The sequence below is a fragment of the Stegodyphus dumicola genome, chromosome 2, assembly GCF_044657685.1.
Source record: "Stegodyphus dumicola isolate Sdum_Otavi_A_Nest chromosome 2, ASM4465768v1".
Lineage (NCBI taxonomy): Eukaryota > Metazoa > Arthropoda > Arachnida > Araneae > Eresidae > Stegodyphus > Stegodyphus dumicola.
In genome coordinates, this window is record NC_140769.1 from 151,808,092 (window position 1) to 151,834,392 (window position 26,301).

At 33.0% G+C, this 26,301-nt stretch overlaps 1 protein-coding gene across 9 annotated transcripts in view; it reads left to right on the forward strand.

Moving 5' to 3' along the window:
• The window catches only part of LOC118186353 (carbonyl reductase [NADPH] 1-like), a 99,343-nt gene that overhangs the window by 41,283 nt on the left and 31,759 nt on the right, over positions 1–26,301 (forward strand). For 3 of the 9 annotated variants that reach the window (XR_015039616.1, XR_015039612.1, XM_085811276.1), the window contains exons 7-8: positions 3,924–4,149; positions 13,708–13,771. Coding sequence is in view for 4 of the 9 variants with exons in the window: in XM_085811276.1 (XP_085667402.1) it covers positions 3,924–4,130 (207 nt within the window). In the remaining 5 variants the exon portion in view is untranslated. Of the gene's footprint in view, positions 1–1,696; positions 1,739–3,860; positions 4,150–13,707; positions 13,772–15,763; positions 15,913–26,301 lie in introns of those variants that run through there. The other 6 variants (XR_015039613.1, XR_015039614.1, XR_015039615.1 and 3 more) reach the window with 4 other exon arrangements.

The following is a 26,301-nucleotide window of genomic DNA, read 5'->3' on the forward strand; positions in this document are numbered from 1 at the left end:
CTTGAAAAAAAGTTCAGATTTGCAAATTATGAGGTGCACCTGTCACCTCCTAAATTTATCAACTGAAAAAGAGGCAGATTCTTTGCTAGTAAGTCTAGATGAACACATTGATGATATTTATTATTATCTGGAATACTGTAAAATAAAAGGAAAAGAAAGGAAGGAAGGAAAGAATTGAAACAATTCCAACATCTGCGTAATATTGAAATAAGTCAAATTTTGAAATGTGTAGTTATCTTTAGAGAAATGTTTATCTAGAATCCTTGACCAATAGAACCCACTTCTTATATTTTTTAAGGAAGAAGCAAAGGTTATATTAAAAGTTATAAATACCTAAAGTAAATGCACATGATAAAGTTAAAAAAAAAATTGCTTAAAAAAGGAAACATTTTCCGATCATTGCAAGTTTATCTTATGAAGAAAGAATATTTGTGCTTTTGTCTTCAAACCTTATCAAAGCTTTTTGCTTTTTTGTATGCTCCATTTTGCCATCATTTGATGCTCTTAACACAATTTCACATTGCAGAATTCCATTAATTCATGTTTTGTAATCAATGATTAGTGATATGTTTAAAGCAATTTTATCAAAGTTCGTAAAACCAATTTTTATTTTCTCTTCTAATTCTATGTATTGTGTGATTTATGATAAAATGATAGAAAATCAGAGTAACGAAGAAAATTTTGTAGTAGTTCCTGTGTCTAACAAAATAGTGGGAGAACTTTCAGAGGAAGACAAAAGTAAAGTTTTATTTCTATGTTAGAAGTTACTTCCGTTGAATCTGTGATTACATAATAAATAAATTTCCAATCAACGATGAATTGAATTTACATGCTAAAGTTGCAGATATTTCTGCTCTATTTAATTTTTAATTTATAAAATCAGCAAGCCTTATTACCCTATAGAGTTTAATTGGAAAGGAATTTTTACGATGAGCTGTGTAGAATAATTTTGTCTACCCTGAGAATTCCCCATAGTAATGCAGAGTGCGAGAGGATTATCAGTGTTGTTCAATCTTTTATATGACGTCACACTGCAATGTTTATGTGACCTACTGTGATATTAATGTCAAATCACAGTGTGACTTTGATGTGAAGTCACTCTGTGACATTGCTGTGAAGTCACACTGTGACATTGATGCATAGTCAAGCTGTGACATTGTTGTGAAGCTACACTGTGATGTTGTGAGGTCATACTGCAACATTCACTTAATGTCACACTGCAACTTTGTTATAACATCATGGAGTGACGTAAATATAACATAATATAGTGACATTAATGTAATGTCACTGAAGATGTGAATAGATGTCATGCAACACTGCATTACTTTTTAAATGACTAGTGTAATGTTGCAGTGATTCTGCTTTGGAGAATTCCTTCAGTAAAACAGATAACTGCAACAATGTTTTATTAATCCAGTTAAGTTTTACTCTTCAAAGTATTAAAATATATTCCATAATATTCAAAACTTTTAAATTATTGAAAATATCAAATATAATCATGTGAAATTTTCTCATCATACTGAGGGTGTATCTCTCCTGTTGAGATTATGTAACTATGATACGTTTATGATTTATTACATATCTGTATAAAGCATAGTGCACCTGCAAATGCAGAATGTATTATATGTGATCCAAAAGTGATCATATGGTCATTTTCTATACATATTGTATTACAAATACTTTTGTTTTCTTCCAGAAAAAGAACTAAATTATTATATTTCATAATTAGATGAAAGAAAAACCATTTTAGTACCATATTTATAGGGTAATTACCTATTTGAATATTTTTTGTATAATGAAATGTTTTGTTTTGAATAAAAAGCATTTGTAAATCAATGCAATCTTATATTACAATTTTTGTGTACAAATTAGTGATTTGTTGCTTAATCTGTAATATTAAATGGATAGTCAATGATACAAAAATCAGTGGATTGAAAATGTGACTCTTAAAATTAAATTACAGAAAATTTATATTTAGTTACGTAAAACTTGGCTTCTCTTTCACCATTATTTCTCCATTGACAAATTACAATTTTATGAGATTTTTAAACTATAAATTGAAATAACTTTCTTACTTGTAGAGCTTTAATATATTTAAATAATTGTATTAAGCAGAAATGTCATATAATTTGTTTCATTAACTGATTAATATATATATATACTGTACTATAACCTTCATATTCTCAGAAGAAAGTAATAAAGATTTTCCATTATTCGGCTTTGATAACGAGAATTGTTTCATGAACTGGAATTAGAAATTCATGCAAATTTGCAATGCTTTTCTGTAATAAACTGCATACAGCTGTATTAAATTTAAATTTTAACTGTTAAGAGAGCAGCAAAATGCATTTAGGAAGTACAGAACTATTTCAAATAAGTGATTCACATTAATCAGTTAATGAAACAAATTATATGACATTTCTGCTTAATACAATTATTTAAATATATTAAAGCTCTACAAGTAAGAAAGTTATTTCAATTTATAGTTTAAAAATCTCATAAAATTGTAATTTGTCAATGGAGAAATAATGGTGAAAGAGAAGCCAAGTTTTACGTAACTAAATATAAATTTTCTGTAATTTAATGCTTGAGTACTATTAGTAGCTCATATGGTTAACTGAATGAAACTCGACTTAATATGACAAACTTCAGACGTTCCATATTTTAATCAATGCATATGGGAAGTAAACATTTATCATATTACTGATATAAATGGTAGCAGTAACAATTACATTACAAAGTCCGAAATCCAGTGGTCCATTATCCGGAATGATTTAAAATCCGGACCTCAAAGCCACAAACTTTTTTTTTATTAATGCTTTATGCATTTGCGTTTGATTTTTCCTTCCATAATAAAACATGTAGAGATTTTTACTTAAAAATTCCGATTCTTAATTTCACTTACACACTAAATAAATTACCTTGCTATGGAAAAACAATGATGTAAGCATAAATTTGTGAGATTAATAATTTGGCTCCGTAGCTGAGTATCTACTTGGCATGCATCTCAAACCGAAACATTCACCTATTTTATTTATATCCCTGATGCTGACTTGGCGAGTCATTATTTATTATATTTTGCTTTCATCACCGCATGTTTATCAATACATGATATCTTCAGTAATAACTCATGCAGTGGTTTCTAAACTTTTTTTATATTAATAATCGAACAAGAGTATGGCAACCTTTTATGCTAACATTACACTTGGCGATGATTATAGATTTTTAAATGCTCTAAGAAATGTTGATGAGGGAAAATTCAACAAAAATTTTGTTTCATATGCTAAAAATAAATTTTGTTAATGAAACTCATATGCCAAAGGATTACATTTAGTGCCATTTTAATTAAGAATAACTGATATTCACCATAAACCTAGAAGCGGCGGCAGAATATGTCGGCACCAGGTGGCATAATTTAGGGAAGACGAAATTTTTCGAATTTGGGGAAGCACTGAGTGGCAAAATTAAGGGATGAGAAGTTTTTATAATTTAGGGAAAGCACTGGGATCCAAAGTTTAGGCGGTGAAAATTTAGAACTTGCGAAAGCACTTTGTAGCAGAATTTAGGACCCGTAGAGACTGCGCCAAGCATTATCAAGCACCGGCCCTAGATAAAGCCTTAAGTATATGTGGGAGTTTATTTATTTAGGACTCGGATTAGTTTAAGCATGCGCAAGAAATAAACGTAGGTCTAGTAAATAAGTACACTAATACAATTCAGGATGCTATTAAGCTAAGCTTTACTGATCTAAGGTAAGTTACTTAAGCTTATCTTTACTGATTCTAAGGTATTTCAATCAATGTAGCAGACTGCACTGCTCCCTAATCTTCTAATTTGATCCAGTGTATTATTTTTTCCAGAGTGTTATTATTACGGCAATTTTATAAAAACTAAGCTTGAACTTCCGATTATGTCGAAAACAGTTTCCAATTCTGGAGTTGCCAAAGGATCAACAAATCGAAACCATGTTTCGATGTCCATTAAGCAAAAAGATGAATTGCTGCAAAAAAATGGATAAAGGCATATCCGTCTCAAAATTATGCAAGGACTATGGCATTGGAAAGTCCACTGTATATGACAGAAGAAAAAAGAAAAAGGAACTTTTTGAATTTTTTGTGGAAGCATCTTAAACAACTTGCATTGAATAAAGTAAATAAATAAATATTAAGTTTTATTTTGTAAAATTTGATACCCTTTATATCATAATTTTCTTTATTTCGTAAATTACAATTTCATATTTTTAATTGTATAATTTCTGCATGCCATCTTACCATATTTAAATTGATAATCTATTATCGGGAAAAATCCCAAATCCGGAATCGCCGAGGTCCCAACCATCCCGGATTTCAGACTGTGTACTGTAATATGTAATAATCAAAGCAGAATTTTAAAATTATTATTAAGAATGAAACTATTAACATCAAGTAAAATATCAGAAATGTATGGACTTTGTAAAAGCCCGAGAAAATCACGTAAAATTCTTGCTATTCACAGATTTCTGCCAATGTAGAATGAAATCAGAACCTTTTTTAACTTGGGCATTTGAAATTATTTTAACATGATTTTACAAAGCAAAGATGAAGTTTCAGAAAATATGTTTTGAGGTAAAGATGAGATACATGTATTCTTGCTATTCTTCTCATTTAACATATACTGCTCGACATTGAAAGTGCAACACCAAGAAGGGGTGGTCAGAAAGTGATGAAATTTGGAAAAAAGACAGAGGCAGCAAGCAGCAATAAGTGATCTTTATTTCAAAGTGATAGTCAGAATACAGAGTGAGAATGGCGTTGGCTCAGTAAGATGTAGAACTTCCGTGGACAGCGATGCACGAAGAAACACGTCTAGGCATAGAGTGCGGATGGTGTCCTGAGGGATGGCTCTCCATTCCCTTTCAACCATTTGCCACAATTCGTCTTCTGAACGAGGCAGGGGCAGAGTTTGCAAACAGCATCCAATTACATCCCACACATGTTCGATTGGTGACAGGTACGGTGGCCAGAGAAACATATGTATACCTTGCAGAGCATGTTGGCAGATGCAAGCACTGTGTGGTCAGGCATTATCCTGCTGAAAAATTGCATTAAGCAGCCCCTGAAGGTAGGGGATTGCCACCGGCTGCAGTACATTATCCAAGTATTGATCAACCGTCATAGTGCCCTGAATACAAACTAGAGGTCACCTGGAATTGTAGGCAATAGCACCCCAAACCATTATGCCATGTTGTCGTGCGGTGGGGCGTTCACAGTTACTGCCGGATTAGATCTGTCTCCACGTCGACACCACACACATATGTGATGACTGTCACTGGATAAACAGAAGCGTGACTCATCTGAGAAAATGACGTTTCGCCATTCTGTCATCGACATCACCATTCCAAACGTTGGCATGTATGATGTGGAGTCAATGGCAGTCTTCTTAACGGACGCCGTGAGTGCAGGCCACATTCAACCAATCGATGGGAAAATGGTTCTGGTTGACATGGGAACATCCAGGGTATCTTGCACATGCTGCAGAATCGCGGTACAAGCGACTTGCGGGACCGCCACAGCTTGCCGGCAGATGCGTCAATCCACAACACGCGTGCTGATGTCACTCTGGCTGCACCTGCACCCCTCCCTCTTCCCACATTTCCTTGTCCCAACCATGTTCCCCATAGCCTATGCACTGTGCTAGCATCCATGCGGGTATCAGCTGCGATTTGACGTAAGGGCCAATCCACCCTTCTCAATCTGATCGCTATACGCTCGTAAAAGCATCTATTTGCTGAAAGTGCCTTCGTTGACGGCGGCCTGGCATTCTCTCCTATTACACATATCCTCCGGGACAAAAATCAACTTTCTTCGATAATTTGTCTGGCAGAAATAACGACATGAATATTGCCCATTCTGCACGTTCGTTCCCTTACTTCACATGCATCGGAGAGCTGCACATTTAACATCATTCGCATAACTCAATGACATGCGTCTACTCTAAAATTTGCATAAATTTCTGGCCACTCCTTCTTGGTGTTGCATTTTCGATATCGAGCAGTGTAAATGTGAAAATAGAGAGGTGTTCCAGTTACCAGAAATAAAACATCCAAAGTTCTAGTTACATGGATTATTTATTATTTCTGTTTCATTTGAAATTAATTTCGTGTTTTATATGTTTTGCTTTTGTTTTGATTTAAATAATATGAAGCTATTATATTTTACAATGCATACTTTTAATTGTTCTTAATTTTATCTAGATGAATCTGTATAACACAGAGCTCTACCATTATTGTGTGAGTCAGGCACTTGCCAGTAATGAGGTGCAAATATTGCATAAACATAAAGATTTGAAAGTTAATTAAAAATATTTAGGTGAAAGAATTATGAGATTAGTTTCAGATATTATAATCTGACTGCTTGTCTCTTGTGCTGTACTGATAGTTTTTTTTTTTTTTTTTTTTTTTTTTTTTAAGTATTCATTTGATTTTTCTTTATTAAAATCAGAAGTAGTTTTTAACTGTAGTGCTAGAAAGGCATTAATACGTATTTAAGTGATGATTTCTAGACAGGAATTAATGAAACATTTTTTTAGTATACTTTCAATTGAAGAAAATAAGATTTTACAGTTTGTTTAACATAAAAAATTAGGTTTTTATTTACTTTTAGCAGAATAAATATAAAAACACATTTATGTCTTTCACTCAGTCTACACAATTAAAACAGCTTTATTTATTTATTTTTGTTCAAATCGAAATTGGCTGTATTTATGAAAATAAAAGTAATTTCTTTATGGTATTTTATGTTGTATAATGGGGGGGGGAAATTATTAAATGAAAAAATAACGAAAATATAAAACTTCTTCTATTGCATTAAAAGAAATATTTATTTGTTCTACAGTGAAAGGCAGTGTAGTTGTCCAAAGTTTTCAAATACTTCAACTGACTCTCCAAAATATTGTCTTTCTGTTATAAATAAATTTCTGATACAAATTTATTTGTTTGTTTAAATGCGGCAAAGAGCATAAAGTCTGTTCCAACGAAAAGAATTTTGATTCCTTTCTAAATTTTTCTGACCTTTTTAAATATGGTTACTGAACTTAATGTAGAAGTGAAATACGTTCATTTGAAATAAAATTATTATTTTGGATAAAGTTTGTCAGTGTGGCTTAAATATACATTTTGATGTATAGTAAATTTCATTACATTTGTCAAATTTTCTACAATGGGTTAAATTCTGTTAAAATACAGTTTTAAATTCAATTTCTTTATAAAAGGAAGTAACATGTACTTTTGGGCACAAGCTAATATTAATTTACACTCTTTTGCCACAAGTGAGATTTTAACTTCCTTCATGTATGTGAAACCCATGAAATGTAATTTCATGAGTTTTATATTGTTTAAATAATTGATGATCTGTTTAAAAATTTTTATATCATAATTATATTCCATATATCTCTCAAGTAAGAAATACTTTTGCATGGTTGGTTTTCATGGTTTTCTTAATGTGTAAAGTAAATACAACCCAGTTTCCTTTAAAAAGTCCTCCACAAAATCATCCTTCTTCTTTGGCAGACAGTCCTTGTGTGTTTTGCCATATTCAAATAACTAAACTAAAATTATTTTTATCTGGCTAAATCTTTTAATTAAGATATTGGCTTACTTTAGCAATAATATTATATATACAGTACAAAGTCCATAATCCGGATGTCCATTATCCAGAATGATCTATAATCCGGACCTCAAAGCCACAAACTTTTTTTTTTTTTTTTTTTGTATGCTTTACACATGCACGTAATGTGTTTATGCATGCACGTAGGGAGAATATGTCTCCAGATACATTAAAAAATGCTTAGCATAATTTATGCACAGCTACCATATTTCATGCTGAGGACGATGAAGATGATAGCCGTGAATTTGAAGGTTTTCGGACATCGCGAAATAAAGGTAAAATTTTCCAGTTATTGGATTTTGTAATGTGGAAAAGCGGTAATAAATGAAGATGATATAACAGAAGTTTTTTATTGCGACGACAATGCACCAAACATCAATCAATTAACGGACGGCGAAATCTGTAGTATGGTTCTAGATCCAGATAATGCTGCTTCCGATAGTGAAGAAAGTGACAGAGAGATTATTGAAAATGAAAAAATTTCGATTGACAAGTTAGTCGGTATTCTCGACACAGCAATTGCAGGACTTGAACGTTGGAACTTTGTAACTGAACAAGAAATTATGTCTGTTTATAGAATTAAAGGGAAAAACACAAAAAAAGAAGCAACTTAAACAACTTACATTGAAAGAAATGTTTAATAAAGTAAACAAATAAATATTAAGCCCCTTTTTTATTATTTTATTTTATTTATTTATTATTTATTTATTTATTTATTTTGTTGTTATTGTAAATTTTGATACCCTTTAGATCATAATTGCTCTTTATTTCATAAATTATGGTTTCATATTTATAATTGTATAATTTCTGCATTCCATCTTACCAGATTTAAATTGATGATCTGTAGTCCGGAAGAACCCCTAATCCAGAATCGCCGAAGTACTGACGAGTCCGGATTACGGACTTTGTACTATATTACAGTCAAAAGTCATTAATCTAGACACCCATAATCCGGAATGATCTATAATCCAGACCTCAAAGCTACAAATATTCTGAGCATGCATCAACGCATAATGCATTGACGCATGTGCATAGGCATTTACGTATGCATGTGCGCATGCACATAATACGTTTACGCACGCGCGTTTAATGTATAACAGACGGTATAAGCTAAGCTAAAATTATCTATTTCAGTTAATGTTGCATATTGCATTGTTCCTTAATCTTCTGATTGGATCCAGCTTATTATTTTTTATGCAGACTGTTAGAGCAATTTTATAAAATTAAGCTTGAACTTTCGATTATGTCAAATAGAATTTCCGTGCTGGAGCTGCCAAAGGATCTACAAAGCGAAAGTATGTTTCGATGTCCATCAAACAAAAAGTGGAATTGCTGCAAAAAATTGATAAAGGCATATCCTTTGTTTCTCTAACCATTCCGAAATCTGTTTAATCTGTTTATCAATTTCACGCTCCTCTGCCGGGGAAAGGGGACGTCGCAGCGCGCAATGAACTGGAAGTTGATCTTTCAGCACTATCCTTATCTTCAAGGCAGATGTTTTTATTTTATTCAGCTTATAATTTCTTACTAAATGTAGTATTTCATCTCGATGTATTCCGTCTTTGATATGATTTGAATCAAATTCCGCGTCATTATAAATATTATGAATACACATCAAATAGTTTTCTGATTGCAATTTTCTAATTTCGACTATGCGTAATGTATGCTTTACGCATGCGCGTGTTGAAAGAATTGTTTAATAAAGTAAACAAACAAATAAATATTAAACTTTTTTGTAAATTTTGATACACTTTAGATCATACTTGCTCTTTATTTCATAAATTACGGTTTCATATTTTTAATTTTATAATTTCTGCATGCCATCTTACCAGATTTAAACTGATGATCTATAATGCGGAAAAATAGATAATCCGGAATCGCCGAAGTCCCGACGAGTCCGGATTAAAGACTTTTGACTGTATATGTAAAAAAATGACATATATTTACAAGAAGAAAAGATGTAATTTTAGAAATAATCTCGGAAATTTACATAAAGAAAATGTGAAAAGTTCAGCATTGTTAAGCAAATGTGTTATTTCTGAAATTGTAATAATTAAAAATCTTGTTATATATAACTAGAACTTGATTATAGAAGTATGGCATCGTTTGTAGTATGATGCAAAGTATGTACCATACATGGAAGTAATTCATTAATCTGTGAAATTGATTTTGAAAATTATCAGAGCACTATGCAGAACACTGCAATAAAATGCATGAAATCAATTCCTTTTTCACAATATCTTTTAATATTAAAAGCAACAAGCATTGAATTGCATCTATCAAATAAAACTGACTACCTAAATTAAAATTTCGAAGTATTAAAACAAAAATGAGAGTAAACTTTTTCTGATGTCCTTGTTTCCACAGTCTTGGATATACACAAAGAAAAGTGAATAGATTGTCAGTTCATCATTCCTTTTTGTTCATAGTTTTTAAATTATGCTTTTATTATTACAGTCAAAAGTCGTTAATTCGGACACCCATAATTCGGAATGATCTATAATCCGGACATCAAAACTAAAAACTTTCTGTGCATGCGCCGCGTTGACACATGCGCAGAGGAGTTCACGCGTGCGCGTAAGACCTTTTACGACTGCGCATATGAGTGTGGGCAAGTGCAGAATATGTTTTCGCGTGCGCATTTTATGTATAATGGACGTATAAGCTAAATAATTATCTATTTCAGTTAATGTTGATGACTGCTTTGTTCCTTAATTTTCGAATTGCATCCGGCTTATTATTTTTTGCAGACTGTAAGAGCAATTTTATAAAAGTAAGCTTAAACTTTCGATTATATCAAATAGAATTTCCGATATATATTTGTTAATATGTAAAGGATCTAAAGCGAAAGTATGTTTTGAAATCCGAAATCTGTTTATCATTTTCACGCTGCTCGGCGGCGGGCGCGTAATGAATTGGAAGTTGATTTGTCAGCACTATCCTTATCTTCAGCGCAGATGTTTTTATTTTATTTGGCTTATAATTCCTTACCAAATGTAGTATTTCATCTCGATATGCTCCGTCTTTGATATGATTTAAAACAAGTTCCTCGTCATTATAATTCGCTTCCGATAGCGAAGAAAAGTGACAGAGGTTATTGAAAACAAAAAAATTTCGATTGACAAATTAGTCGGTGTTCTTGACACAGCAATTATAGGACTTGAACGGCGGAACTTTGTAACTGAACAAGAAATTATGTCTGTTTAATAGAATTAAAGAAAAAGTATTATCACACGAAACGAAGCAAAACTTAAACAACTTACATTGAAAGAAATGTTTAATAAAGTAAACAAATAAATATTAAGCTTTTTCTTTTTGCAAATTTTGATACCCTTTAGATCATAATTGTTCTTTATTTCATAAATTACGGTTTCATATTTTTAATTTTGGAATTTCTGCATGCCATCTTACGAGATTTAAACTGATGATCTATAATCCGGAAAAATCGATAATCCGGAATCGCCGAAGTCCCGACGAGTCCGGATTAACGACTTTTGACTGTATATATTATTTATTACTGATGTCATTCACCTCAATATACTATAAACAGTACGTACTTGAAAATTTAGCAGTGATGAGATATTCAGCTAACATGAGGAAGAGAACTGAAAAAATTGTTGTGAAAATCCTCATGACAAAGAAGCACTATGCTAAACTCTTTGGTCGGTCTGTCTTGATAACATAGGTATGGTAGAATGTGTATGGAACATTCACATCAGAGTGTGACATTGTGTTGTGGTATCGAATGTAAGGACAAAAATGTAGCATTGGGATGTCACAGCAACTAAGTGTGCTGTATGGGTTTGTACAAGTAATTTTCTTTGAGTAAAATCATTGTTTTTCATCACATTCTGATTTTTATCTATAAGAATTCATAAAGAAATTTATCATTTACACATTCAGTATTGTCAAATTATTAATACTTGTACTAAGTGTAGTGATCAAAAAACCTAAAACAGAATTAGGATTTCTAAGTTTAACATTCATTAGTATACTTATTAGATACTTAGTACATTAATATCAATGAAAACTAATCAAAATTCCACTAACAAAGTATCTAAGTCATCTATGTATCTTCACTAACAAAATATCTAAGTCATATAGCAAAATATCTAAATAATCCATCTTATCTGTAAAATAACCTTAGTGTCATCAAAGAAAAAAAAGACTTCATTGAAAAATCTGTGGTGCTCAAAAACCTACACCAGTGTTTCCAGATTGTGTGATTTTTTGCAGATTTGTTACTTTTGACAAACCTGTGTTACTAAAGTTTAGGTCTATGCAGTTTTGTGAATTTCATCATTTCTGTGGGCTAGTTTTAACTACTTTGATTTTTTTTACCATATCATAAAAGTAATCATGTTAAAATAATGTACCATGTATAAAAATTAATTTATAATGGAAAGTAATAATTTATTTAGGCTCAATACAAGTTGGTAACTGGGAATCCTAAGATCGTAGAACCTGAACAACTTGCACTTAGTTTTCAGCATTAGTCATTGGATTTTAACATTTTGATTAATGGCTGCTTTCTTCAATATTTTGGTGATCTGTGAGTAGACTTGCAACGTGTTTAGATCAGTTTGTAGTTGCTGTATTTTCTAACATATTAATTATGAGTAATGTGAAAAAATCCAAAACTGATTTTCAAAATTTTTGCTCAAAATTCCCATGTTTGAGACCTAGCCAGAAAGAATAAAAAGGGATGAGACAAAATCATATTGCAAGCTGTATAAATATGAATTGAGAGCACATAAAACTAACTTAATGAAACATGATATTTCTTTTCAAGCAAATTTCTCAACAAATCCTGTCTCAGAATAAGCCCAAAACTACATTGAAATCGATTTATATTGAACATACATTACAGCATAAATTGATTTATATTGAAACTTTCTGTATTTGTCGCTTGACCATGCATGCATATGGTCAATTGAAAATGATGTTTCATAAGCAGCTATGGCAATGTGTATGTTACTATAATGAAAAATAAAGTAAAACACATTTCTTAGAATCTGTTTAATATGTAGACTTGAACATTAAAGTTACATCAGATTTATAAATATCAACATAAACAAATTTAATAATGAAAGAATGTTGCTTTTATTAGGAATCAGAATCTGATGAAATAAAATATGTTCAAAAATCAAAATGAACAGTTAACCAAAAAGCGTTAATAATTAAAACAGAGCAAGAAACAATGAATAAGGAAAACAAACAGCCAATTCAAAGGGATTAGTTTAACAGCATTAACAATCCAAGTGTGAGGAGGCACCTGGTAATGGGTATGAACTAATTATCTGAAAATTGACAACCTAAATTAACTGAGAATAAATTAAATAAAGAAATGGAGATTTAAACAATGGAAAAGCACTATGATTTTAAGAATCTCATCAAAATTAGTATAAAGCAAACAAAAAATCAAAGTAGTAGTATTACAGAACCCATTAATACTGAATTTGTGATGACATCATAGGTGATGTGAACTCATGTCACAAAAATCACATGATCTCTGATGTCAAATTCTATTTGTTTAGTTCTTTTTTATTCCTGTCCTGTTATTTTAGGTCAAAAAATTCTGGCAGCACTGGTCTATATATCTATGAAAAATGAATTGAAACATGTAAAATCTAAAATAGAAATCTGAGAATTCAAATAAATAATTACAGCATTTAGATTAACCTTTTGTGCTTGATAATATGAAACTATAAATAATAATGAAAAATAAATGAAATGCACTGTATGCTTAGTTATAACAAGTGATTTTTAAAAAAATATATATGTATTTGAAAGAACCACAATGATATTATTTTAATTCTCTCCACTTGCAAGAAGTTTTTCTATTGCAATACCTCATCTAATTTCTTGTCTTGTAGTTTCTATCTAATACATTTTTAGTTAACTAATTTGCCATTGAAAATGAAGTGTATTCTTTTGACAATAAAACTGTTGAAAGCAATCTAAAGTCACTTACTCGTGAAATATTCCATATTTATTTATTTCATTTATTTATTCTGTGCTTTATTTCTTTTAGTATATGTTCTTATTTTGTGCAATATTTTAGGTTCATCCAGGTTATGTAGATACTGACATGTCCAGTCACAAAGGTCCTTTAACACCAGATCAAGGTAAATACTTTCATCAATGTGTGATAATCTATGTAGTGCAAAAAACTGTATTTAAAAGCACCCTTCTACAAACAGCAATATTGTCAGTCAAACTTGTCTTGTATCTCAAATTGAGATAGTTTTCCTGTCCACATGGAGCAATTTTTTTCGTTAAATTCTTCAACTAATCATTCTGAAACGAAGAGTTCCTTAGTCTCATCATCCATATTGTAGCCACTCTTTAGGTTTAGTTTAGATGGGTCATCTTTGTCTCTTTATTGCTATTCCCTACAATTCCATTACTTTAACACTCTAGAGAATACAAACTTCTACAAAGCTGTATTTTTTTTTTTTTTTTTTTCCCCTTTTCTCTGTAATTCAGCTTTGTTCCCTTACTTTTTAAAATCTTCTAATTCCTCATATGATTTAATTTATTTTAAAAGCTTCTAAAACATTTTGCATATTTGATTTTTTAAATTTGTATACTGGTTAAAAAAACACTTTCTTTTTAACATCCTATTATGTATACTTTATTCATTTATTTAGTTTTCACTTTTAACTACATAAATAATGCTAAGGCATCTCAATATGCACTTTTGACAAGATGTTTCTAGCAGCTGCATTCTTAATTTTGTGTGAGGTTTTTAAAATTGCATTTTCATATTTGTTTAACTATATTTCTTCTGTAGTTCAAAGCAGTTTCATATGTGATATAAAACTTATAAGAATTTCTCTTCGGTATTTATTAGGTAATTCTTAAATTCTTAACAATGATTTTTTTAATACTGCTCAAGTTAAGTGTATAAATGTTATTACCGATTACTTTTGTTTACAGTTAACAATAAATTATTAAGAACACCTTAAAGCTGTGTTTCATTTTGATGTGAACACATCTTCAGTAATTTTTAGTTTCTGGAGTCAAAAGATACTTTTCTAAAATTGTAAATAAATTTAACATCATAAATACATGATGCTTATTACATTTATACAGTTCACAATTAAGATTTTGAAAAACTTAGAATTCAGTTATGTATGTATTTATGTTATTATGTATGTACTGTAGATATTAAGTTTCTTAATTTTAATTTTTAATCTAACTTATATTTAGTTTGCTCACATGGGATCAAACTTATGTTATTGTAACAAATTAATTAAAAATTCTTGTTTTATGTGTGTTTTCAGAAAGGGCACCTGAAGGTTTTATGATCTTAATTACGTACCCAATATATCTATCTAAATTACAATTTTATGAAAACTCTTTCAATAGAGTAAAAATTACATATTCAAAACATTTACTGTGTTTAACTAGCTAAAAACAAATAAATAAATAGAATAAAAAATAAAATAATGTAATACCTTTAAGTAAAATTAAAATGTACTATTTATTAATTCAATTGCTGTTGTCCCATCAGTGGCCCTACAGTAAAGTTGCTGTAGTCCGCCAGGGTTTGAATCCTGACTAACGACGAGCTGCATGGGCATTTATGAAATTTTGCCCATGTGTGACATGAATATGAGCCAGTTTCCCTTAGAAAATCCTCCATGAAGGCATTTGTTTTTTTAGGTGGATAACCTTCATGTGCTTTACCATAATCAAATAAACAACATGAGGAATAAACACGCATTTGCTATTTATTTAAGAGAACATAGTAAAGTTAAATTAAATTTAAATAATTCTCTTGCACCATTGCTGCAAGGAATGAAGTTTGAATTTAACAAACATTCTCTGTTCGTAAAAAGCAAATTTGAAGTTAATTAAATTTTAAATGAAATTGAATTACAAATAAATGATTAATTATTGCTGCAAACTAATCTACAATATCATTTAAATTCTGAGAGCATATGTAAATCAAGTGCAAGTATCAAAATCTATCAATTTCATTAAAAATTTAATTAACTTTAAATTTGCTTTTTACGAATAGAGAATGTTTGTTAAATTCAAATTGTTATTTATTTAATATATATATGTGTGTGTGTGTGTGTGTGTGTGTGTGATGATTTGTTTTGTTGTAGATAACTTTATGTTAGATGTCAGCTTGATCAGGGAAGGTTCCAATTCACTTTTTAATCATGGCCAAAAAAGCTGGTGCATAGAATACTGGAAATTGCAGTGTAGTGGATGACTGAATAGAATTTTGGAAGAAGCATGACCAGCTCCATATGTAAACATCATTTATTTTTGCATGACGAATTTCTTAGCATATATCTTTGTAATTGTAGAACATTAGGGGTGCTAAATGCACCCCACAATTTTAGATACATGATTACATCTTACATAAGAGAGAATAGCTAGCAAAGGCCAAACGATACGTTGCCAGCAGGAAAGTGAAGTGCCGAAAGAGAATGCATAGTTTGTTGCAGTACTGTTTATAAGCTCAAAATGCTTTTTTTTTAAACCCGAGCAGCAACTGGACAAAAGATTCCACATTGTGGTTACTGCAGGGAAAGTGTGATATAATATGGGGCCTTGATGAGGGGATGTATGCAATTAAAATTAAGAATTTAAAGGACCATTCCCATTGCATTTAATAAGGTAATAAATTTTTCATCTTATTTTGATATCTTAGATGTATGTACTTGATTCTTTAATTATAATTCTATAATATAAATAAGTTTCCTTCTACATCACTGTAAAAGTTCATTACAGTTCTTATTAATTAGCATACATGAAAATATAAAGTTTTATTCAGCTTAACTTTGTACACTTACTTTTGTAATAACAAACAAATGCAAACCATATGCTTTTATGATGAAAATAAAGCAAAGGTAGATTTACTATTTTGTAGGTATTTATAGGTACTATTTTGATTTGTACTATTTGATTTTTTAGGTACTGGTTTGTAGGTATTTGTAGGTACTATTTTGATTCTTTAATATAATATGGTACAATTCATTCCATTATATTCAAATTTTAATAAAACATATTGTAATAAATGAATTTTTTTCTTTTAATGGTCAACATGCTCCAAACAGTTTTCTGTACTGTGATACTAGTCATACTTCATTTGATTTTTATTTATGAGAATTTTGCTAGGGTAAAGACAAAAATTCAACCGAACAGATCTTAATACTGTTACCTATTGCCCACTATCACATTAAGAGTATTGTTCTTTAGTCTTTGTTTTCGTAGTATTATCAATAAAATGTTTTCAAAGTGTATTATCATTTTATTTTATTTCTTCTTTTATTAGTTAATTTTAGACACATATATCACTTAAAATGTTGAAAATAAGTAAGTTTTATGCACATACTTTGAAACATTTTTGATTAAAAAGTTGTTTTAAACAACAAAAATTACATAATATTTATAATAGCAGCTCAAGAAATATATTTTGATAAACTCTAAAATCAAAGTATGATCATAACTCTGCAATGAATGTCGGCAAGCATCATATTATGCTATATAACACTGTTATGAGAAAAAGAATATCTGATTCGAAATATACATTTTACGTTTTTTTGATAGCAAAGAAAAGTAAAGTGTATATGCAACATTAAGTTATAAAAAATTCTACAAGCTATTACAAGACACTGGTTAACATAGTAAGCATCATCATTTGTTCTTTCTTTTACATCAGCAATACAAAATTTTTTGGATCAAAATTTTTAACGATAAATGTCAAAACAGATTTATTATTGGTGTCACTGATGCAAAATCTCACAAAAATAAAATCGATTTAGCAAACTTCTGAAAATGGATCAAGCTTACAAGGAAATAATTATTTTAGAACGAAATCAAGGATTAATGGCAGATTCAGCTGAACTGTTATTACTGGTAATATGTAATACAGCATATCTATAGGCATGGTGAGAAACTGCCATCGGATGTTGTCTTTTAGCATACCTAATGAGGCTGGACAATCGCGGTAGATTTGCCAATTCAACTAACCTGCACAACCAATAATCATACACAGTGGCGTAAATAAGGGTATGCTCCCTCAGGGGGCTCGCTTTTGTGAGTACGGGTGTGGCAATCCCGAGGTACCCTAGCCCTTCAGGGGATCATCTTCTTGTTGAGACGGGTGTCACGATCCTGGAGCCCCAGTGATCTATCCTCTTTTCCGTCTCCTCTCCTCTTGGCTGGAACTTTTTCCCTTCCCTTCTCCCTTGTGGTTTCTCTCTACGGAGTTTGGGGCTCGTCACGAGAGGCTGGAACAGACCTTGTTTCTAGTTTTCGAGTGGCGAGAAAACTGCCCACGTGTTTGCCGTGCGTGGAGACCCGTGTCGCTGGAAAGGAGGGGGTCCTGGTAGTTGAGGGGCGAGGTACTGTCCCCAACACACTGCTTTGGCCTCTGCTTCAGCTAAACGGGAGGCACCTTAGTCGTCCTCACGGGTGTCAATCAGCTGGTCACTAGTCCTTGTGTCAGTGGCTTGGGGTCAAGCTCTCGGGAAAGCCGACTGTGGGGCTTCAGTTTGCGTATAGGTCCGGCTAGCCCTAACACAGGAATCTGTGTTCCCTTGTTGGGCTCCGTGGCGGGCAGGGCCGTCGGACCCGAATCTTTTTCTTTTTCAATATGGCTAATTCTCACATCTATCTTATTAAAGATTTTAAAGTCACTCCAGACTTACTCAAGTCGCTCAACCTAGTTCCGAAGAAAAATCTACTGTTAAAAAACTACGTACTGATGCAAATAATCCAAATAGCAATCCTCATTTCGTTGTTATATCTAGTCCTTCTGGCGAGCTGCAAAAGATGTCTCAATTTGTAATACATAAGTACATTCATTCTTGTATTGGTGAGCCCAAAAGTATAAAGCGTCTCCGCTCTGGAGACTTGCTTGTAGATACGAATTCAGCCACCCAGTCTGCTTCTTTACTTCAAGTAACCAAACTTGGGCAAGCGAATGTCACCGTAACAGCACATAAGACCTTGAATTACTGTCGTGGTGTAATCTCGGAAATCGACCTTCTGTGTGTTCCCGAAGAAGAGATCGCATTCGAGCTATCTAACCAAAATGTATGTGGTGCAAAGCGGATCAAGATGCATAAAGAAGGTAAGTTGATCGATACCAAACACGTGATCCTTACCTTCAACACGCCTGTTCTGCCAAAGAATATTAAGGCTGGATATCTTAATTGCCCCGTAAGACCTTATATTCCAAATCAATATGCGATGCTTCCAGTGCCAGCGTTTCGGCCATTCCAAGATATCCTGTCGTGGGAACCTGACGTGCGGTCGATGTTCGTCGGTTGGCCACGATAGCGATAATTGCACTGCTGCGGCACTGTGTATAAATTGCAAGGGTGACCATCCAGCATTTTCCCGATCATGCCCAAAATGGAAAACAGAAAAGGAAGTACAGACGTTAAAAGTCACTAGGAACATCTCATATGCAGAAGCCAGAAAACTAGTGCAAAGCGCACAGCTTCAATCAAACAAGTCATATGCCAGCGCCGTAAAATCAACACGTAGCATTGCCACCCAAACCTCAATAAGTACACAGACAGTACAGAATAAAACCCATCAACCTGCAAGCAAAAAAAAGGAAAATCCAACACACACAGTACAAAATAAAGAAATAGTTATTCAAAGCAAACCAAAAAATGTCCCTGAAAAATCAATTAAGAAAAATAAAAGTCCCAGCAGTAGTTCTGTAGATGAAATGATTTCTGAATCGGGAGATTCAGATAGCATGGAAGTGGAAGAGGGTATGGAAATTCCCAAACATCTGCTTCTGCGCAAAACTAAAAAGCAACACAGAACTAACAAACATCAAACATAATGGCCACCCTCATCTCATGGAACTGTCGCGGATTCCACCGAAATTTCCCTGACATCAAAGCTATGATCAATGATTATCAGCCTGTGTGCTTGGCAGTACAGGAAACAAATCTGAAACCAGCTCAACATGCAAAACTTCGGAGGTTTTCTTTCGTCAGGAAGGATTACCTTGCAGGTGAACGTGCGTGTGGAGGTGTAGGTCTCCTCACCTCACTCGACTATCCCTCAAGTTCCCTTCCTTTGATGACATCCCTCCAAGTTGTCGCTGTACAAATCAATTTTCATATTGTAGTTTCAGTCGTTTCTCTTTATTTGCCTCCTAACAAGCGCATTGATCAACAAGATTTAAATGGTCTTATAGAGCAGCTGCCTGAGCCTGTCATCATAATAGGAGATTTTAACGGCCATAGTCCGCTCTGGGGTAGTAATGATACAAATTGCCGAGGAAGACAAATTGAGCAAATGATCAAAGATCATAGCCTTTGTCTCCTGAATAATGGGCAAGATACGTACTTCCATGAGCCTTCAAGGACTTTCCACGCTCTCGACCTTGCCATCTGTTCACCATCTCTGTTGCCATTTTGCACGTTTAGTGTGGGAAATGATCTTTATAACAGCGATCACTATCCCATTTTTATATCTCTTGCACGAAGAGGAGCAAACCCCATGTCGAGATCCCCTCGATTCATACTCGATAGGGCAGACTGGGAACTCTTCTCTTCCATTGCAGAGCTCGCAGATGAAATGGTAGAAGATGCGCATATCGATGATGCTGTTGAAGCTGTTACAAATACTATTATTGAGGCAGCTATGCTTTCCATTCCTAGAACATCAGGAAAAATACTGAAATATTCGAAACCGTGGTGGAATCGTGATTGTCATGAAGCACTGAAAAAACAGAAAAAAGCATGGGGTATTTTTCATAGATATCCTACTCTGCAAAACCTCATTGCATTTAAAAGAGCCAAAGCAAACGCACGAAAAGTAAGGAGGCAGAGCCAAAGGAATTCTTGGATTTTCTATGTGTCCTCAATTACATCCTCTACGCCTAGTAAGCGGGTTTGGGAAAGAGTTCGAAAAGCATGCGGAATATATAAAGACCACTCACTTTCCTTTTTGGAAAAAGATGGCCGAGTGATCAGCTCCATAGAAGAAATTGCGAATACTATCGGTGAGTTTCTTCCAGCAGAAACTATTCACCTGCATTTCTCTCTATCAAGCAGCACTCTGAAATAAATCCCATTGCATTCAACTCGTCCAAATCTGAGCCTTACAATAGAGCATTTACTATGCTGGAATTAAAGAGAGCTTTATTGCAGACACATAGGTCTTCTCCGGGTCTTGATGGCGTGAATTACGAAATGCTAAAACATCTGTCCTATAAGCCACTGACTGCCCTCCTCACTCTTTACAATAGAGTGTGGAAGGAGCGTATTTTTCCCAGTGCATGGAGGAGAGCTGTTGTAATTCCTATTGCTAAGCCAGGGAAAGATCCAAGGAATCCATTGAACTATCGGCCAATTGCCCTTACGAGTTGTGTATGCAAACTGTTTGAAAAGATGGTAAACAGCCGCCTAGTCTACTTCTTGGAAAAGAATGATATTATATCGCCTTATCAGAGTGGTTTTCGAAAGGGAAGAACAACTGTAGATAACATGCTCCTCTTAGAGACATCTATTCAAAAAGCATTTGTAAGAAGAAGCCACCTTGTCTCGATATTCTTCGACATTGAAAAAGCTTATGATAAGGCATGGAGATACGGTATACTCCGGGATCTTCACGAGAGTGGCTTGCACGGCAACCTACCAATTTTCATTCAAAATTTCTTGAACACTAGAACTTTTCAAGTAAGAATTGGCTCTGTTTTTTCGGATGTTTTTGAACAGGAAGAGGGTGTGCCTCAAGGCTGTGTGCTCAGTGTAACCCTATTTAGTTTAAAAATAAATTCTGTACTAAAAGAACTTCCTCCCACCATCTTGGGATCTCTATATGTTGATGATCTGCAGATTAGCTGTCAAAGGGCAGACATGAGATACGTACAGAGGCAATTGCAGATGGCTCTGAATAAGATCCAAGAATGGTCAAACAAACAGGGATTTACTTTTTCCAAACAGAAAACTGTGTGTGTTCACTTTTGTAGGAAGCGAGGTCTCCATCCTGAGCCTGAGTTATATCTGAATGGTACAATTATTCCAGTTACGCCCGAAGTAAAATTTTTAGGAGTGACGTTCGACCGAAAATTGACTTTCCTTTCTCATGTTTTAAACCTGAGAAAGAGGTGTCTAAAAACACTAAATATTTTAAAAGTGTTGGCGAACACCTCCTGGGGTGCAGAGCGTTGCTCCATGCTTCACATTTACAGAGTGCTCGTCCGCTCTAAACTGGACTATGGCTCAGTTGTTTATGGATCTGCTCGGCCATCAGTATTGTTAAAACTGGATCCTGTTCACCATCAAGCTCTGCGCATTTTTTCAGGAGCTTTCAGGACTTTTCCTGTACAGAGCCTATATGTTGACTCTAACGAACCATCACTTTATCTGAGGCGTGAGCAATTGTCCCTTTTGCAATATTTTAATATTCTATCCCAACCTGAACATCCCAATAAGCTGTGCTTACTCGATAATGAGTTTTACACATTATATGAAACACGTCCATCCTGTGTTCCTACATTTCCTTTAAGAGTTCGCCCTGTCATTGAGGAACTTTCCCTCTCTGATATGTGTCCCCAAGCAGTACAGAATTTTGAAATTCCACCTTGGGAAAATGCACGGATCCAGCTTTAAGTGATATTTTCAAACATCACGTAAAGGCGAGCACTAACGAGATCGTTTACAGACAACTCTTCACTGAGCACAGGCACAAATATAGCAGTTATCATCCGATATACACAGATGGATCAAAGTCAAATGATCATGTTGGGATGGTTTTGTATTTCAAGATTACATTGAGGGCAGATGCCTGCACCATGCTTTCTCAGTCCTAACATCTGAACTAACTGCAATATATTACGGTCTTATGCACATCTCAAAGCTCTGCCACAAAAAGTTCATAGTTTATACAGACTCGTATAGTGCTCTTAAATCCTTGGAAGCTTTCCCCAACACGCAGAATCCTGTGGTAGTGGACATTCTCAAAATTCATAGAAATTTAACAATTCGAGAATATGAAGTCCTGTACTGCTGGGTCCCTGAACATGCAGGAATAAAGGGAAATGAGCTTGCAGACATCGCAGCCAAACATGCTGTTGAACCGTCCACTCGCCTTATTCCTTTTAGAGACATCTGCTGTGTAATCAAGGGGAAGATGCGGAAAAAATGGCAGCAAATTTGAGATGTTCAGCATCGCAAGTTGAGAAACGTCAAGCCTAGAATTGAACATTGGGATTTTGCTGGAAATCGTAAGGAGGACGTTCTTTTGACTCGTCTCAGAAATGGTCACACTAAAGTCACACATAACTATCTTCTCAAAGCTGAAAATGAGCCTGTCTGTTCTAATTGTAATGTTTGTTTATCTGTTCGTCATATTTTAATTGAGTGTTCATGTTTTAATAGTCTTCGCCAGAAATATTTTAATAGCTGTGACTTACCTCTCGACCGTTTAATCGGAAGAGAGGTCAATTGTAATTTATTTTATTATTTAAAAGAGATTGGCTTTTATCACCTACTGTAATTTGTTTTGAAGATTGTGTCTTGAATTTTAAATGTGTGGTTTTAACTTGTTTTTATATGACTTCATCCTCTGGATTTGATACATTTATCTACTTGTTTTTATTTATTGAATTTTAATGTCATCAATTGTAATCATCCCATCTTGTGTTTGGCGCGTCATAATCATCTCTGGTTTTTGCGCCATAATCACTCACTCACTCACTCAAATAAGGGTATGCAAGGAATGCTGTCGCATAGGGGGCCCTTTAAATGCCCTGCTGAATTACATTTACGTGTTTAAACTTTAAGATGGATTCCATTACATACATATAGAAGCTTTAATTCATTTTCCCTTGATGAGTTCAGAATTAGAATTTCTATAAAAGAATATTAATTGTTATTCTTATATTTTTTATCTTGTATTTTTTTCCCTTTTGCTTTTCATTTTTATTATTAGAATTTGTACTACTATAAATTCTTATTTAAATTTTGATATGTTTTGATTTTGTGTTAAACTGCTTTTACACGATTGTTAATATTAATATAGTTGAGGAATAGCCTTGATTTGACTCCAATTTACTTTTAACTTTAGAATCTTTAAGTATAAGTATTTAAGGGTCCCCCTACCTATATTGTGCAGTGATGCAATTCTCTGTATGACGCAGATAGGAGGCCCTTGGAAGCACCTGAAACAGCTAAATTCAAGTATTTGCAAAAGTTAAAATTCCAGCATTCGACTATGAAATAATAACTTCATGACTTACCTCAGTTTAGGGATAGCAGTGAGCGGAAAATGGGAAAAGTTCATTTGCATTTCTTAGTTTTAAACCTGAAAATTATTAAAGGCGATCCCCCCTAAAGGAAAGGTTTCTACTTTTGCGATCCCAAATCAAAAAACGGTGGAAATGGAAATTAATTGTAACTATTTATTATAAAGTGCTTATTTTATTTATTAATTTGTTTCTGTATAATTCACATTATGATCGAATAATCAGTAAACATATTTTCAAAGTATAAATCAAAGAACTAACTAGGCAGGACTCTGGTACTTTGGAATGAACTTTGCAAGTTAAGAGAAATCGTGATATATTATTTGCAGTTCGTAATTTTCATATTATGTCATTCCGTAGCGTTTAATTTTGTTCATATATTGAATCTCTTACTAGCTTTTCCATTAAACGCAAGTCCAAAAATCAGTCCTAATATTCAATTTGAAATTGAATTTATTAATGTGAATGATTCTTAGAATTTAATATAGCATGTATTTCGTTGGTTAGCTATAAACGGCATATCACTTTTCAAATTGTTGCCACCAAATAATTTCACCCTGTATTATTTTTAAAGAAATTAAAATAAGGAAGAATCTGCATGTTTGAATGTATAGTTCTCACAATGTAAAAATCGATGGTACTTGCAACCTGTGCAGTCGCACCAAGAGGCAAGGTAAGGGACAGAAACATTTTGGATTTAGAAGCACGATTGACATTACAAAATCGCAAAGTTAAAGGCAGATTGATTTTTTTCTCTGTTTTTTACACTAATAAGCTGGAAGGGGGAATCATTCGTAAGTATTAATTGTTAACTCCAGAATACATGCTTTTCTTTCTTAAGGACACAAAACCATTGACGTAAGTCGACCGGTTGGGGCATGAAAGGGCTTTGCCCCACCACTATGTCGAAATGCCGTTCTAATCCAGGAAACGCAAAGAATTTATGGCACCACATTTGGAAAGGAGAGATTTAATGTTTGGCTTAGGGATCTTTGAATGAATTCAAAGTCCAAAAAAAGGGGGGAGTTTTACGACAGGCTATGAATACACAGATGCTCAAACATTAAGCGGCCAAATATTTCAGTTAATTTCCGGCGTAAATTTAATGAAATTTTTTTTCATTAAATTTATCGAAATTCATTACTTTTTCACTCTTGGGGGTAGGAAATGGAATGGATGAATATTTTTACTTGAAATAATGCATAAATAAATATTTATCCAATTTTTCATATCGAAATTTTCAAAATATTCTCATAATTCTTTAAAATCCCTAACTGAGAATTAAATTTGAAAGCACAGAACTCGTTTGAGGATTTACTTAATTTGCTTTAGAAAAGAGAAGAGCTGTAGTGTTTCTTAACCTGTAACCTGTACCCATCTACCAAAAATTCACACTTATCTGTAAACGATAATTCTGAAGACATTAAATTTGTTTTGAAAGTAATATATTAATCTCTCTTCGTATCAAAATCTTCGTTTGAAAAAATATAATAAATTACAATTTATTTTAACAACGTGAAACATTTAAGCGTATAATTGAGTAATGCGAAATAGTTTGTACGTTATTTAAACGGAATTGAATTGATCTATTATATAATAATAAAGCACTCGAGGACTATTTGCCTAAGGGTAAGAACAACTTCATGGAGTACTTTCTAATCGTTATCTGAAATGAAATTTTACAATTTACTTACTTTCCACAGCATCCAGTACGTGAAATCATCAATAATAGTATAATAATGATAATAAAAATGGCATCACACAACTAAAAGTATATACTACTTCGTAAATTTCGATAAATTAATTACTGAAAATATTAAACATATCAATGGCAGCATTGCCCTAATAGTTTTAAGTTGCATTTCAACATCTGAAAGAACGTGAATTACATTGCTATTTTCACTACACAAACGAATGGAATATTTCAGAAAAGAATGCTGCCCCGTTATTGCAATATTTTAATAAATTTTGCAAATTAAAAAATTTAATTAACACGTTTTAATAGTAAAGATTCGATTTTCACTCATAAAATCCCTTTGTACATTATTCTCTTTCATTTCGGCATCACTGCATAACTTTTCTAAGACATAAATGGCTTCCGTTAATATATATTCTCATACATTATATTTTTGTCATTAATAAATTAAGATAAAAAAATTGATACTGCTTAATTTATAAGCAATGTAAAGACTGGAAATCTGAGGTCATTCATTTCTGAGACATAAATATCTTTCTAAGATGCAAATAAAACAGATAACAATAATCATAAATATTAATGCTCCTAAAATATAGCCGCTTTTCCTAACTGATTTTTCCTTTCTGATCCACCTGGGGTACGACAAACCTATTTTCATTAAATGAAGTTTTGCGCATTTCTCTATGAATTACGCAAAACTTATTTCATACAATTTC